The 13,844-nt window shown below is 36.3% G+C and overlaps 1 protein-coding gene across 1 annotated transcript in view; it reads left to right on the top strand.

Annotated features, from left to right (window-relative positions):
* Positions 1 to 13,844, top strand: part of cep290 (centrosomal protein 290) — a 34,099-nt gene that overhangs the window by 18,602 nt on the left and 1,653 nt on the right. The window contains exons 21-44 of the mRNA XM_016259595.1: positions 653 to 883; positions 1,074 to 1,247; positions 1,321 to 1,432; positions 1,518 to 1,723; positions 2,615 to 2,675; positions 3,289 to 3,496; positions 3,583 to 3,694; positions 3,763 to 4,218; positions 6,620 to 6,784; positions 6,884 to 6,991; positions 7,091 to 7,225; positions 7,336 to 7,599; positions 7,680 to 7,787; positions 7,945 to 8,132; positions 8,232 to 8,445; positions 8,646 to 8,783; positions 9,345 to 9,566; positions 11,145 to 11,273; positions 11,581 to 11,726; positions 11,895 to 12,050; positions 12,138 to 12,261; positions 12,406 to 13,227; positions 13,474 to 13,608; positions 13,697 to 13,795. Coding sequence (XP_016115081.1) covers positions 653 to 883; positions 1,074 to 1,247; positions 1,321 to 1,432; positions 1,518 to 1,723; positions 2,615 to 2,675; positions 3,289 to 3,496; positions 3,583 to 3,694; positions 3,763 to 4,218; positions 6,620 to 6,784; positions 6,884 to 6,991; positions 7,091 to 7,225; positions 7,336 to 7,599; positions 7,680 to 7,787; positions 7,945 to 8,132; positions 8,232 to 8,445; positions 8,646 to 8,783; positions 9,345 to 9,566; positions 11,145 to 11,273; positions 11,581 to 11,726; positions 11,895 to 12,050; positions 12,138 to 12,261; positions 12,406 to 13,227; positions 13,474 to 13,608; positions 13,697 to 13,795 — 4,713 coding nt within the window. The remainder of the gene's footprint in view (positions 1 to 652; positions 884 to 1,073; positions 1,248 to 1,320; positions 1,433 to 1,517; positions 1,724 to 2,614; positions 2,676 to 3,288; positions 3,497 to 3,582; positions 3,695 to 3,762; positions 4,219 to 6,619; positions 6,785 to 6,883; positions 6,992 to 7,090; positions 7,226 to 7,335; positions 7,600 to 7,679; positions 7,788 to 7,944; positions 8,133 to 8,231; positions 8,446 to 8,645; positions 8,784 to 9,344; positions 9,567 to 11,144; positions 11,274 to 11,580; positions 11,727 to 11,894; positions 12,051 to 12,137; positions 12,262 to 12,405; positions 13,228 to 13,473; positions 13,609 to 13,696; positions 13,796 to 13,844) is intronic.

The following is a 13,844-nucleotide window of genomic DNA, read 5'->3' as shown; positions in this document are numbered from 1 at the left end:
TAAGTCGTTATAATGAGAAAACAACTCTCGTTATGTCGATATAATGAGAAAATTAAGTCGTTATAACGAGAAAACAACTCTCGTTATGTCGATATAATGAGAAAATTAAGTCGTTATAACGAGAAAACAACTCTCGTTATGTCGATATAACGAGAAAATTAAGTCGTTATAACGAGAAAACAACTCTCGTTATGTCGATATAACGAGAAAATTAAGTCGTTATAACGAGAAAACAACTCTCGTTATGTCGATATAACGAGAAAATAAGTCGTTATAACGAGAAAACAACTCTCGTTATGTCGATATAACGAGAAAATAAGTCGTTATAACGAGAAAACAAGAAGGAAAAAAAATAATAATGCATGGCCGCTTAGAACTTCCGTAGATAGTTGATCATTTTCACCCGAAATTAAAAGGATTTCTTCATTTACTCACCCGTAACTCAAATCTGTATAACTGTAATGACTTGCTAACAAACTGATGTCTCGAATTTGAAAAATTTGGTTTGAAACATTGCATTGGAAAAAAATCTATTTAGCTAATGGTTATTAAATGCCCTATGTCTTCATATAATATAAAATCAAATAAAACTACACTACATTTCTAATTTTTACCTTTTGTGCTTCCCATTATCTGTTTGACACATTCCCAGCACTGGCTTGAGGCTCTTGAAAAGGACCCAAGTGAGACTAGACGGGAGCTGGCTGAGACGGCCCGAAAAATGACAGTTCTCAGGGTGAACGAGAAGTGTCTGACACGACGTTACACAACTCTGCTTGAGCTCGAGCAACACTTGAGAAAGGAGAACGGCAAACTGAAGGATGATTTCACTCAAATGGAGGCTGCTGTAACTGAAAGGATCGGTTACCTGCAGAGGTTCAAGGTATTAGACCTATGTATATCACTTGAGAAGAAATGAATGGGAATGATTGGATTTCCAAGGCTGTGTTTTGACAGATTAATTGGCCTGGCTAATATATACGTACTGGTCTTTCACTATGAGGGATGGTGGTCATCTTTGCTGAGGGCTGTAACTGACCTCTGCTGACCTCTGTAACTTGCTTTGCCCTCAGGAAATGGCAGTGTTTAAAATGGCCGCATTGCAGAAATCCCTTGATGGTAGTGTTTCTGCTTCGGAGCTGGAGAGAGCCAACAAACAATACACCGAGCTTACCATCAAGTACAGAAACCTCCTACAGAAAGACAATCACCTCGTTCAGAAGACAACCACCCTGGAGCACTTGGAGGTACATCGCTTACAAGTTACATTAAGCAATGGACCTTCTTTGTTTTTTTTACAGTACTCTCCATTCCTTTCAGAAGGAGAATGTGTCTTTACATGGGCGCATTAACTCCATCAATAAAGAGTTTGAGATCAGCAAGGAGAAGCTTCACACTTTAGAGCAGGCCTGGGAAAACATCAGCACGACTGGTAAACGTCACTGCTGATTGATTAAAAAACATAAAAGCAATGTTAAAGCGTTGCAATTGATGTAATTTATTTCTGGTGTTCACAGGTGGTGAGAACAGCATGGAGAAGGCGGCCAAAGCCTTGGCCAACAGCGAGATTGTATCTGTGTCCAGACGTATAACAACGCTGGAGATGAAGGAGTTAAATGAAAGGCAGCGGGCTGAACATGCTCAGAAGATGTACGAGCACCTGAGGAACTCCCTCAAACAAGTGGAAGAGCGCAACTTTGAACTAGAAACCAAGTTTGCTGAGGTGGGTCTGATTTATCTTTTGCATCACATAGCATCCATCCAGAATATAGCAACCATATAGTGAAATGCAAAAAAAACAACAACAAAAAAAACACCTTATTTTATTTTAATAACCTTTAATTTTATTTTGATAAACAGTTTATTTTATTATTTTATTTTATTGTAATAAAGCACATTGTTGAGCATCAAATAAGCTTTTGGTTTATTTTTTATAAAAAACACAGTATGTTAAACATTTTAATAATCTTTAATTTTATTTTTTATAAAACAGTGTGATAAACAGTTTATTTTATTTTATTTTAATAAAGTACATTAAGTTGAGCTTTAAATAAGCTTTGTTTTATTTTTGTAAAACAAAGTATGTTAAACATTTTAATACTCTTTATTAAGGTTTTGTTTTGTTTAGTTTAGTTTGATTTGATTTGATTGTAATAAAGCACATTAAGTTGAGCATTAAATAAGCTTTTGTTTTATTTTTATAAAACACAGTATGTTAAACATTTGAATAACCTTTAATTTAATTTTATAAATTTGTTAAACAGGTTTTTTTATTTTATTTGATTTTAATAAAATAGATTAACAATAAATATTAGTTTATTGTTAAATATTATTTAAATTATTATTATTTAATATTAGTTAAATATTAGTGATAAATATTAGCTTTAATTTAATTTATTTTTTTAGTTTGTTAAATATTTAATATGATTTAGTTTTTCTTTATAAAACAATATGAAACATTTAATAATCTTTTCAATTTTATTTTTATAAAACACAGTGTGTTGAACGTTAAATAAGCTTTTTATTTTAATTTACGTTTTTATTTTTATAAAACACAGTATGTTGTAAATTAAACAAGCTAATATTTTCTATGTATTTCTGTATGCCTATACAGCTCACAAAATTAAACCTGGAGGCTCAGCGGATAGAAAGGGAGCTCAGGGATGAGCTGGACAGTATGTTAAACATTTTAATAACCTTTAATTTTATTTTTTATAAAACAGTGTGATAAACAGTTTATTTTATTTTATTTTAATAAAGTACATTAAGTTGAGCTTTAAATAAGCTTTGTTTTATTTTTGTAAAACAAAGTATGTTAAACATTTTAATACTCTTTATTAAGGTTTTGTTTTGTTTTGTTTAGTTTGATTTGATTTGATTGTAATAAAGCACATTAAGTTGAGCATTAAATAAGCTTTTGTTTTATTTTTATAAAACACAGTATGTTAAACATTTGAATAACCTTTAATTTAATTTTATAAATTTGTTAAACAGGTTTTTTTATTTTATTTGATTTTAATAAAATAGATTAACAATAAATATTAGTTTATTGTTAAATATTATTTAAATTATTATTATTTAATATTAGTTAAATATTAGTGATAAATATTAGCTTTAATTTAATTTATTTTTTTAGTTTGTTAAATATTTAATATGATTTAGTTTTTCTTTATAAAACAATATGAAACATTTAATAATCTTTTCAATTTTATTTTTATAAAACACAGTGTGTTGAACGTTAAATAAGCTTTTTATTTTAATTTACGTTTTTATTTTTATAAAACACAGTATGTTGTAAATTAAACAAGCTAATATTTTCTATGTATTTCTGTATGCCTATACAGCTCACAAAATTAAACCTGGAGGCTCAGCGGATAGAAAGGGAGCTCAGGGATGAGCTGGCAAACAGTGTAAGCAAAGATATTAGTGATGCCGATCGCAAGCGAATCACCGAACTGGAGAAAACCGAGGCAGACCTGCGGATTGAAGTGTCCAAGTAAGGCTGATCAGTCAGCCTGTGCATATGCTTGCTGTGATAACATATCACAAGAAAATGTACACAAGCGTCTCTTCTATTTGCAGATTGCGGGAGGTGTCAGATGTCGCTAAAATGCAGGTGTCCGCTCTGGAAGCCAGACAGCAGTCAAGAGAGAAGGAGGTAGAAAGCCTGAGGAGACAGGTGTTAGACTACCAGGTATGTTTTTCTTTTTTTCAGCTGTGCTGCCTCTTGATCACATTCCTAATTGCACATCTCCTCCTCAGGCTCAATCCGATGAAAAGGCCCTCATCGCTAAACTCCACCAGCACATTGTGGCTCTCCAGCTGAGCGAAACTACAGCCATCAGCCGACTGGAAGCAGCCAACACACGCCTGCAGAAACTCGAAGCACAGAAGCTCCGAGTCGAACAGCAGCTGGATGCCCAGCAGCAGACTCTTTGGCACACGAGGCAGGAGGGTCATCAGCGGGCCAGACACCTCCGCCACACAATCCAGGCCCTCCGCAGACAGTTCTCAGGAGCCCTGCCACTGGCCCAACAGGAGAAGTTTTCCAACACCATGCTTCAGCTGCAGGAGGACAAGGCACGGGCCAGGGAGGAGGCGCATAAGGCGGAGGAGGAGAGGAGGAAAGCAGAAGGAAACGCACAAGAACTGGAGCTAAAGCTGAAGGGGTTGGAGGAGCTCATAGCAACACTGAAAGATGCCAAAGGAGCTCAGAAAGTAGGTTGATTGATTACAAATAGAGTTGTGATATGGTTCTTAAAATAATAATTTACAAAAAACATATAATTATAATTTTAAACATATATTTATTTTATGTATATTAAATATTTTGTTGAATGTTATTTGTTTTTTTACGAAATGAGATTTAAGACAAATTATAAATTAAATGTGTCCTTTTATTATTGCTTGGACAAAATGATGCACATTTCTTTGTGAAATTAAAATATAACACTATACTAATATAGCACTTACATATTGTTGCTCTTTTGTTGGTTTTGATTGCTTCTATTGTCCTCATTTGTAAGTCGCTTTGGATAATAACGTCTGCTAAATGACAAAATTTAAATATAATGTAAATAACAAAACTAAATTGAAATTTTAAAGCCAGTCCCAAATCAAATAATAAGTAACACAAATAAAGTAAATCTCTTCATATAAACAAAATAAGGCTTTGTCTGTGCTGCAACCACTGCATTTTAATCTTGATCCAAACAAAGATGCTGCATACATGCAACATGAGCCGTTTTTAATCTAAATTGGATTGTATAATTTCGAAATTTAAAGCAAAAACAGAATGGTTTGACTTCAGTTTCGTGAAACTATACATAAAAATATCTGCATGAAACAGCAGGTGGTGCTTAATGCGTTTCCTTGGTTTCCGCTGTAAACAAAGCAGCACTGCACTTATGAACTTTAATATGCATTATACAGAGTCAAGATGAAAAGAAAAAATACCATCTAAACTTTTCTAAAGACAGTAAGTTCCCCTCAGACATGGATTCATATAAACTCCTACATCTAAATGAATCGCTATTTGTTTAGCATCACATATTTGAATCGATTTTCAACCGGTCGCAGTTAATCGTTACATCCCTATTTATATTATATTTAATAGTATTATTAATATATTTTATACATATACATTTTATAGAATCTTACAAAAAAGATCACATTTTACTGCATAAGCATATAACATTTTCTTTTATTTTTGTATTTACGCATTGTTTTAAGCACATTTTACACAAAAATTTAAAGTAACTAAAAAACTGTTTTTTTTAATAATTACTTAAATTAGATTATTATAACTGTTTTATGTAATCTTTGTAATATAGTAATTTTTGCATCACAATAATAAAAAGTGCATTATTGTCATGACAATAATAGTGCTGGGCAACAATGGCGATTAAAGGCACAATATTAAATTTTTTGCCACTAGAGGGCGCGTATTCAAAACAAAGAAAGGCATAGTTAGATGACGGCGTGACTGAGTGTGGAGTCATGGGAGTTGTCATCTTCATCCCCACAGCCGATGCAATCCGATGGGTCTCGGGCAGAAATCATGTTCATGGATGAGCTAATGTATTAAAGATGTATTAACATCGTAGTATGAAGCAGGGTGAGGCTGAAAGCCGTCAAAGCAAACGAGGCCGCTGAACGAGCACGACACACGGCTTGAAAGCAGCGGAGCTTTTATTATGCCACACTTTAGCGCTTCTGCTCCTTCCGGTCGTGCGTATGTGGTGTAAAGCAGTGCTGTTTTATCATACTAGATACATTTGAAAGTTCTGTTATAATGCTACTCTGTGCGGTTGTCATCGGTCTATTAAAACGCACAACATATTAAAGTGTCTTTTTATTGTTTCCATATTTTCTACAAAACAAAACCGGAAATCGAGGGTGTATGACGTCATTGGTAGGCGACACAATGACACTATGGACACGGTCCGTGTCACTAGTTAAAATTGCTTATTTCTCTGGATTTAAACATTCTTCGAAACATTTGGGATAATGCAAGTACAGAAGTCAGCAAAATATATTACACTGTTCTAGTGGTTTTTGGATATTTTAATAAAAAACGTACATATTGTGCCTTTAATCGCATCCACAATAAAAGTTTTTGTTTATATAATATATGTGTACTGTGTATATTTATTATGTATATATAAAGACACACACATCTAGTATATATTTTGAAAATATTTACATGTATTTACATATACATATTACATTTAATATATAAACATAACATATTTTTCTTAAATTTATACATGCAGGTGTTTGTATTTATATATATATAATTATACACAGTACACACACATATATTATGTACATAAAAACTTTTATTTTGGATGCGATTAATTGCGAATAATCATTGTCCAGCACTAGAATATTATCTTAAAATGTAATTTAAAAAAAATTTAACAATGGTCTACACTACAGCCTGCATTTTCTTTAAGAAAAATGTAATTCTTTATTTTTCCTATATTCGTTACAGACTTTATTAGATTTACTTCTAAATTATTCACATGAGTTATGTTACTCCTATTAATAAAAGAAATTGTTCCCATAAACAGTAGTTTACACTACAGTGTTTACAGCTTAATATCAACCACTACAGGTGAGTGAGTGGCATAAGAAACTGGAGGAAGTTCGTCTGTTGGAAATGAGGCAGAGCAGAGAGCTTGGTGCCCAGCGGGAAGAGATAAAATACCTAAAGAACATTGTGGCTCAGCAGGAACACACCATCAGCGGCCTGGAAGAGGAGCTGGTGCAGCAGAATAACGTCAGTATTGCATTTAAACATGCTTCTTCCCTACTTTTTACAGTATACGGAGCATGCTTCATTCAAGGTTTCTAATCTTATTTGTTATCATTGTATTAGTTTCTCGAGGAGCGGCAACTGATATGGGATCAGAGAGAAGTGCAATTGGAGCGCCAACTCGACACCTATGAGAAACAGCAGAATGAAGTCTTAAGTACAGCTCAGAAGGTGCCATCAACACTGACTCTTGGCAGACTTGACAAATGTTTTTTACAGTTTACTGAACTACAGTTTAAATTACACTTAACTTGTCCTGTTTGGGTTTAGTTTGAGGAAGCCACAGGCTCTCTACCAGATCCAAATCAGCCTTTAGCGCACCAGCTGGACTACACTCTTGGAAAAATCAAAGAGCATGTTCGTACCATCCTTGAGACAAAAGCCACCTGCAAAATTCTGGAAGAGGTACTTTTTTTTATCCATCAAGTGACTGGGCAATCATTTAAGTCAGCTTTACCAATTTTAAACCTTGTTTTTAAGATTTTCTTACAAGGAGTTTCTTTCTCTCTGAGCAGAAGCTGAAGGAAAAAGAAGCTGCTTTGTGGACATCAGAAAAGAACGTCTTATCCCGAGACAAAGTGATCAATGAACTGAGGCTTCGCCTACCAGCTGCTGCTGAGAGAGAGAAACTCCTGGCTGACCTGAGCAAACAAGAGGACTCTGATAGCCAGCCCGCCCTGAAGGTCGCCCACCAGACCATTAACAACCTACAAGGGCGTCTGGATCAAAAAGATGTGGTTCTCAAGAAGTACCAGAACCTGTTAGCAAAGACCCGTCAGGTGCCTATTTAAGTTCGAAACTGAGGCTTGGTGATCCATATTGCAGAATAAAACCATATAAACCATTATTATTTTCCCAGGAGCAGGAAGAGATTGCCAAAAGGCATGAGGAAGAGGTCAGGGCACTGCATCAAAAACTGGACGTCTATATGGACACGTCACTGGACCGTTTCAAACAGACTGCTCTGGTACCTAGAGTATTCATTATAAAACTCAACTTATGATAGAGTGCCAGAAATGGATCAAGAAAGAACACATTTATAGTGCACTTGATATATATATATAATGTTATAAATCATGGTAGCTGTCATATTTAGTACGCTACTCAATTTTATTCTTCTCTAGGAGCTAATGAAGAAACCCACCATCACTGTACCGGCCAATAAGCACTTGGTGCGTTTGGCAGAAATGGAGCAGACGGTGACTGAGCAGGACAATTCGCTCTCCTCACTGACACACAAGCTGAAGGTCATCACTGCAGAGCTGGACCAACAGAAACAGGTGACGGCGGCACAAGCCATGGAAATAGCCAGGTGAGAAATTAAAACATGTTAAACCCTGCTTTTTTAAATACTGATTAATATCAAGACATTGATTCCTTGTGCCACTTTTAATGAGCTTTAATTTCCAAGACTTGAGGAGAGACATGTTGCCCAAACGAAGGGTCTGTCCCAGGAGGCAGAAGAGCTGAGAGCTCAGCTCATTCAGATGGAGAAAGAGCTGCATTTCCTCCGCACAGAGTTAGAGGCCCAGAAAGAAGCCAATGTCAGATCACCATCCAACACCATGAAGAACCTTGTGGAGCGGTTGAAGACTCAGTTGGCCCTCAAGGAGAAACAGCTGAAGGTACCCCACAGTGGACAACTACAGTAAATGTGCAGTCACATAATTTCAATAGAAAGCTGTGCTATTGGAAATAATTAACGAGGGCCTTTTTTGTTTTGTCCATGATGTTTTTGTCCAAAATGTTGTACATTTGTTCTGGACAAGTTTTTCCATGTGATGTTTGAATGTGACTAAGATTATAATTCGGTTCCTCATCTGAGGCTCTCAGTAAAGCTCTCTTGGAGCTTCGCGGAGAGTTAACATCTCAAGCAGAACAGCAGATCATCGCCAATGCTGCTCAGAAGGAAGAGGCCCTTAATGTTCAGCAGATTGTCGATAAGCAGACCAAGGAGCTAAGGGTAAAGATGAGGAAGAAACCTAAAATCTTACCCTATTTCTAAACCTTTACTTGTCAACAAGATTTTGCATCAGATTTTATAAGTAGAAAATATTTCCCATATCAATTTTTGTTAATTATAAAGATGATGCATTTAATTATTAAAGTGAGAAAAATTAATCTGCCACTTTGTAGCTCATCAAATTGCTTGACCATCCATTCATCCTTGAAAACCGTGAACAAGACTATGCAAAGTAGACATAAAAAACAAAACAAAATTGATTTAAATTAAAAAAATAATAATAATTATGCAAGACTTGAAGTAATTGAATAAATTAAATTTAAAATGGGTTATTTATTTGTTTAAAATGTAACAATAAAAATACATTACTCATAACTTATTTTAAAAAGCATTGGTCAGTTGCTTTTATTAATCATTTGTCAATCAAGTTTTTCAAATATTCTATTGAACAGTTCATTGATGGGAGCAACCAATGAACTTTTGACTTTCTGGTTTTTAAGATGACAGAATTTTATCCCAACCCTAACCAACAAATTTTTATATCCCTGTGTTCCTCATCAGGCATGTGTGAAAGACCTTAATGAGGAGCTCCAGCAGGCTAAGGATGGCATACGAGCAGCAAAAGCCAGAGAAAACTCGCTGAGAGAGGAGCTGGAGAACTTAAACAAGGATTTGCAGAGGAGCCAGAAATCACATAACAAGCTGCAGAGTGAAAAAGAGTTTCTGGAGGATCAGCTGGATGAGCTGAAGAAGAAGGTCCAGAGGCTCAGCAGCGGCCTTCAGGTCAGACCACATGTGTTTTTCACCCCTGTTCAATTGTACCATGAATGGTTAAAGGCACAATATGTAAGATTTTTTTATTAAAATATCCAAAAACCACTAGAACAGTGTTATATATTTTGCTGACTTGTGTACTTACAATTAGCAATTTTAACTAGTGACACAGACAGTGTACATAGTGTCATTGTGTAGCCTGCCAATGATGTCATAACCCCTCGATTTTCGGTTTTGTTTTGTAGAAAACATGGAAACACCAAAGACGCTTTAATATGTTGTGCGTTTAATTAGACCGGTGACAACCGCACAGAGTAGCATTATAACAGAACTTTAGAATGTATCTAGTATGATAAAACAGCGCTGCTTTACCCCACATACGCACGACCGGAAGGAGCAGAAGCGCTAAAGTGTGGCATAATAAAAGCTCCGCTGCTTTCGAGCCGTGTGTCGTGCTCGTTCAGCGGCCTCGTTTCGCTTCGATGGCTTTCAGCCTCACCCTGCTTCATTCTACTACGTTAATAAATCATTAGCTCATCCATGAACATGATTTCTGCCCGAGTCCTGTCGGATTGCATCGGCTGTGGGGATGAAGATGACAACTCCCATGACTCCACACTCAGTCACGGCGTCATCAAACTACACCTTTGTTTCTTTGTTTGTTTTGAATACGCGCCCTCTAGCGGCGGAAACTTACATATTGTGCCTTTAAAGTCAAGAAATGTATGTCTCACTGTTCTTGAGTAATTCTACCAGTGGCTCGAAAGCATTTGAACAGTGAGTCAGCAACTCTTTTTTTCTCTGCAAATGAAGAGCTTCTGCTCAGTGTCTGGTTTAACAGAGCCTTTCTTTGACGGCAGTGAATACGTCTAGACACCATTGTGCAGATCCTCGCGCTTATCAGTTTGTGGTCCTTGGAAAGAAATAAAAAACATTTGTATGTGTAATCATAGTCTTCTTAGCTTTGTTACAATTACAATGTTCAGGTACAACTTTATTTTTATACAGTAGCACCTTTTAAACTTTTTACATAGTTCTTTACCAAAGACATGTACTCTAACATTCAAAAGTTTGGGGTTAGTAAAAAATGTATCAAAAATGAAAGTAAAGACATTTATAGTGTTACAAAAAGATTTATACTTCAAATAACATTATATTCTATACAAATTCATAAACTATGAATGCTGAAAAAAATCAATCATGGTCTCTACAAAAAATATGAAGCAGCACAACAATTTGTCTCCACAAATGTTTTTTAAACAGCAAATCAGAATGATTTCTGAAAGATCACATGACACTGAAGACTGGAGTAATGATGCTGAAAATTCAGCTTTGCCATATGTATTAAAATAGAAACTGCTATTTTAAAATTGTAATAATATTTCACAATATTACTGTTTTTACTGTATTTTTGATCAAATAAATGCAGCCTTGGTGAGCTTTAGAAACTTAATTCAAAAATCTTACATGCTTGTGAAAGGAGATAAAGTACATTGTCAGAGTAAGACTACAATGAGATTCTAAATAAATAAATATGTATAAAGATATCTTTTTGTGTGTGTATGTATTTGGTGTTTGTCTGTGCAGGCTCAGGTTGAGAGTGATGGGCCCACAGTTGAGGCTCTTCAGAAGAAGATCCGTAAGTTAGAGCAGGAGCTAGACAGGAAGAGCATCTCAGATCCTGCAGACAAGAGGAGTGCCCTGAAGGAGGACAAGGTGAACTAGAATTGCATTTACAGCAATAAAAAAAATTAAATTATCAGCAGAAAATGACGTAGAAGAAGCCTTTTTGATGTCAGATGTTTATTTGAGCTCTTATTCTTTGACACACACATTTAATTTTACATTTTGTGGTGAAGTCACAGTCTAGCTATGTTTCTGACATTGTCTGAGTCATTAAAAAGTATAGTAGTCATTATAAAAAAAATATTATATTCCTCTTGATTTGTTCAGTCCTTCTGATTTATTAACAAAATAACAGTATTAATTTTCATGTATATATGTGAATTTACCATATTTGCAGTCCTCTAAAGAAGAAATCTTGAGGTGGGAGGAAGGTAAAAAGTGGCAGGCCAGGGTGGAGAAAGTGCGGACTGTCCTCAAGGAGAAAGAGAAAGAAGTGGAATCTCTGTCTAAACAATTAACAACAATCAAAGAACTTTACAGCAGGTCTGTGTTGTGACACTAGTCCATCCACATAATGGACAGTTTCAAAACACAGTTTGAAGAATCTTAAAATGTATGCAATAAATGTGAGCTTGACTTCTGCATTTATTAAGAGTAAGAACAAAAGTTGAAGATTCCCTATCATTTTTATGTTGGCTGATGTCTTTGAAGGTTGGAGCAGGAGAAGGTGGGTCTCCAGAAGAAACTAAAGGGCAGAGGAGTGACCGCAGATCAGGTTGTTGGTGTACGGACCCTCGAGGCTGACAGAGAGATTGAGGAGCTACAAAGAAGGAACGCTGAACTGGAACAGCAAATCAAAGTGATAAAGTGTGTTCTGCCTAGCAATCATGCCAATTTGTTCCGTTTGTTTATGTTGTCTTGAGGAATGTTTAATATGTACTGGTGGTTTTGTAGGCAGCAGCAGGCTTTACCCCGTGATGCTGCAATGGAGGATATCACCATCAGGAACCGTTATCTTGAGGAGAGGCTTCACTCCCTGGAGAGTCAACTGTCCAAAGAGTCTCCATCCAGACCATCTGTGGGTGTAACACGTAAAACATTTTTTCAACACTTTTCATGAATTTCACCCCATTAATTTCAGTCTTACACTTCCTTTCAAATCTGTTTCTTTTTCCATACCTCTATTCCATCTCTGAAAATACATGTGGCATCACAATCTCAGCTCAGCTGGTCCTCAAAAGTTGTTCATTCCAAGACTTTCGATATTAGTGAAAGTGAACAAATTCAGTCTCCATTAGTAAATGACACAGTCCCTGAAAAAGGAGCCATCACTGAAAAGGAAATAGCAGTTACAGAGGACAAAGCAACTCAAACTTCATCCAGTAGATTGAGTGCAGCAGAAGTGAGTGAAGATGAGGAAAACAGCAAGGAGAATGTAGGAGAGAGCATTGTAGATGTAGAACCAGAAGATCTGGTGAATGAGAACAAAAGTGAACAGGAAGAAGACAACAAAAAAGAGGGATTGGGCGAGAAAGATATAGAGGAACCAGATGAGGCTCAAGGAGGACAAGAGGAAGATATAGTAGTCGCTGAAAATGCACAGGAAGAACTGAAGACTAATGGAGTTGCAGAAGAGATGACAGATAAGCCTCTTGAAGAAGATCAGCTGGAATATGAACATCTGGAGGATGACCAACAAGACAGAGATAAGGAGCAAGAACCTGGAGAACAACATATTGAGTCTTTGAAATCTGAAGGTGATCCAAGCCAAAATTTGAAAACATCTAAAGAGCTTGAAGAAGAAGAAATGGTACTCAGCACAGATGCCAAAGTGGTGCCTGAAGAACCATCAATGGAGGAGACCATGTCCTTCATCCCTGAGGAAGATGTGGACCCTGTTTTAAGTGAGAACGTAAAATGTTCCCCCACTAAGGAGCTGAATTCAGGTGTTATAAAAAGTGATGTCTTAAACATTCTTGGACCTGTAGAATCCGAGGTCACCACCTTTCGTGAGAAAGAACAAAGCAAAGTGAAAGCTCGAAAGGTACTTAACGCATAGGCGCTCACACTGAAGCGCTAGCACAAAGCTTCCAGTTCTCAACCCCATAGCTTTGTTGGCTTTGAGCTTGTGACTTCGCCTTTCCAGACCCGGAGTGTCTGCTTTTGCCCCATAGCAATGGTGTCTATGTGTTGCATCCTCTCCATCCTGAATCCAAAATGTTTTCGTTGTCTGGGTGTTATTTAGCTGCATGTTGTCTATGGCATCAACATCTCTTTGTTGTTTCAGCAGACGTCTGGCCGTGGTTCTGGTACACCATCTCAAAGAGAACATGAGCTCCAAAAAGAGAACCTCAAGTTGTCCACGGAGAACCTGGAGCTTCGTTTCCAACTGGAGCAAGCAAACAAAGACCTGCCTCGATTAAAAGTACTGTAAAATCGAAATGATTAATAACATGCTAAAAATAAATTTAAAAAAAACTGTTGTACTTACTTTACACGCCCTGTGATGAAAGGATCAGGTGTCTGACCTCAAAGAGATGTGGACTCGAAACTCATTCTTTGCCAAATATTTCCCAATTAGATTGGCCAATAAACAACTCGAGAGGGAAAAAGCTGAACATCTTCGCCAGATCCAAAAGTACGATGAGCAGTTTGGAACCA

The sequence above is a fragment of the Sinocyclocheilus grahami genome, unplaced genomic scaffold (genome assembly GCF_001515645.1).
Source record: "Sinocyclocheilus grahami isolate Dianchi unplaced genomic scaffold, SAMN03320097.WGS_v1.1 scaffold30.1, whole genome shotgun sequence".
Lineage (NCBI taxonomy): Eukaryota > Metazoa > Chordata > Actinopteri > Cypriniformes > Cyprinidae > Sinocyclocheilus > Sinocyclocheilus grahami.
This window is presented reverse-complemented; position numbering and strand designations above follow the sequence as displayed.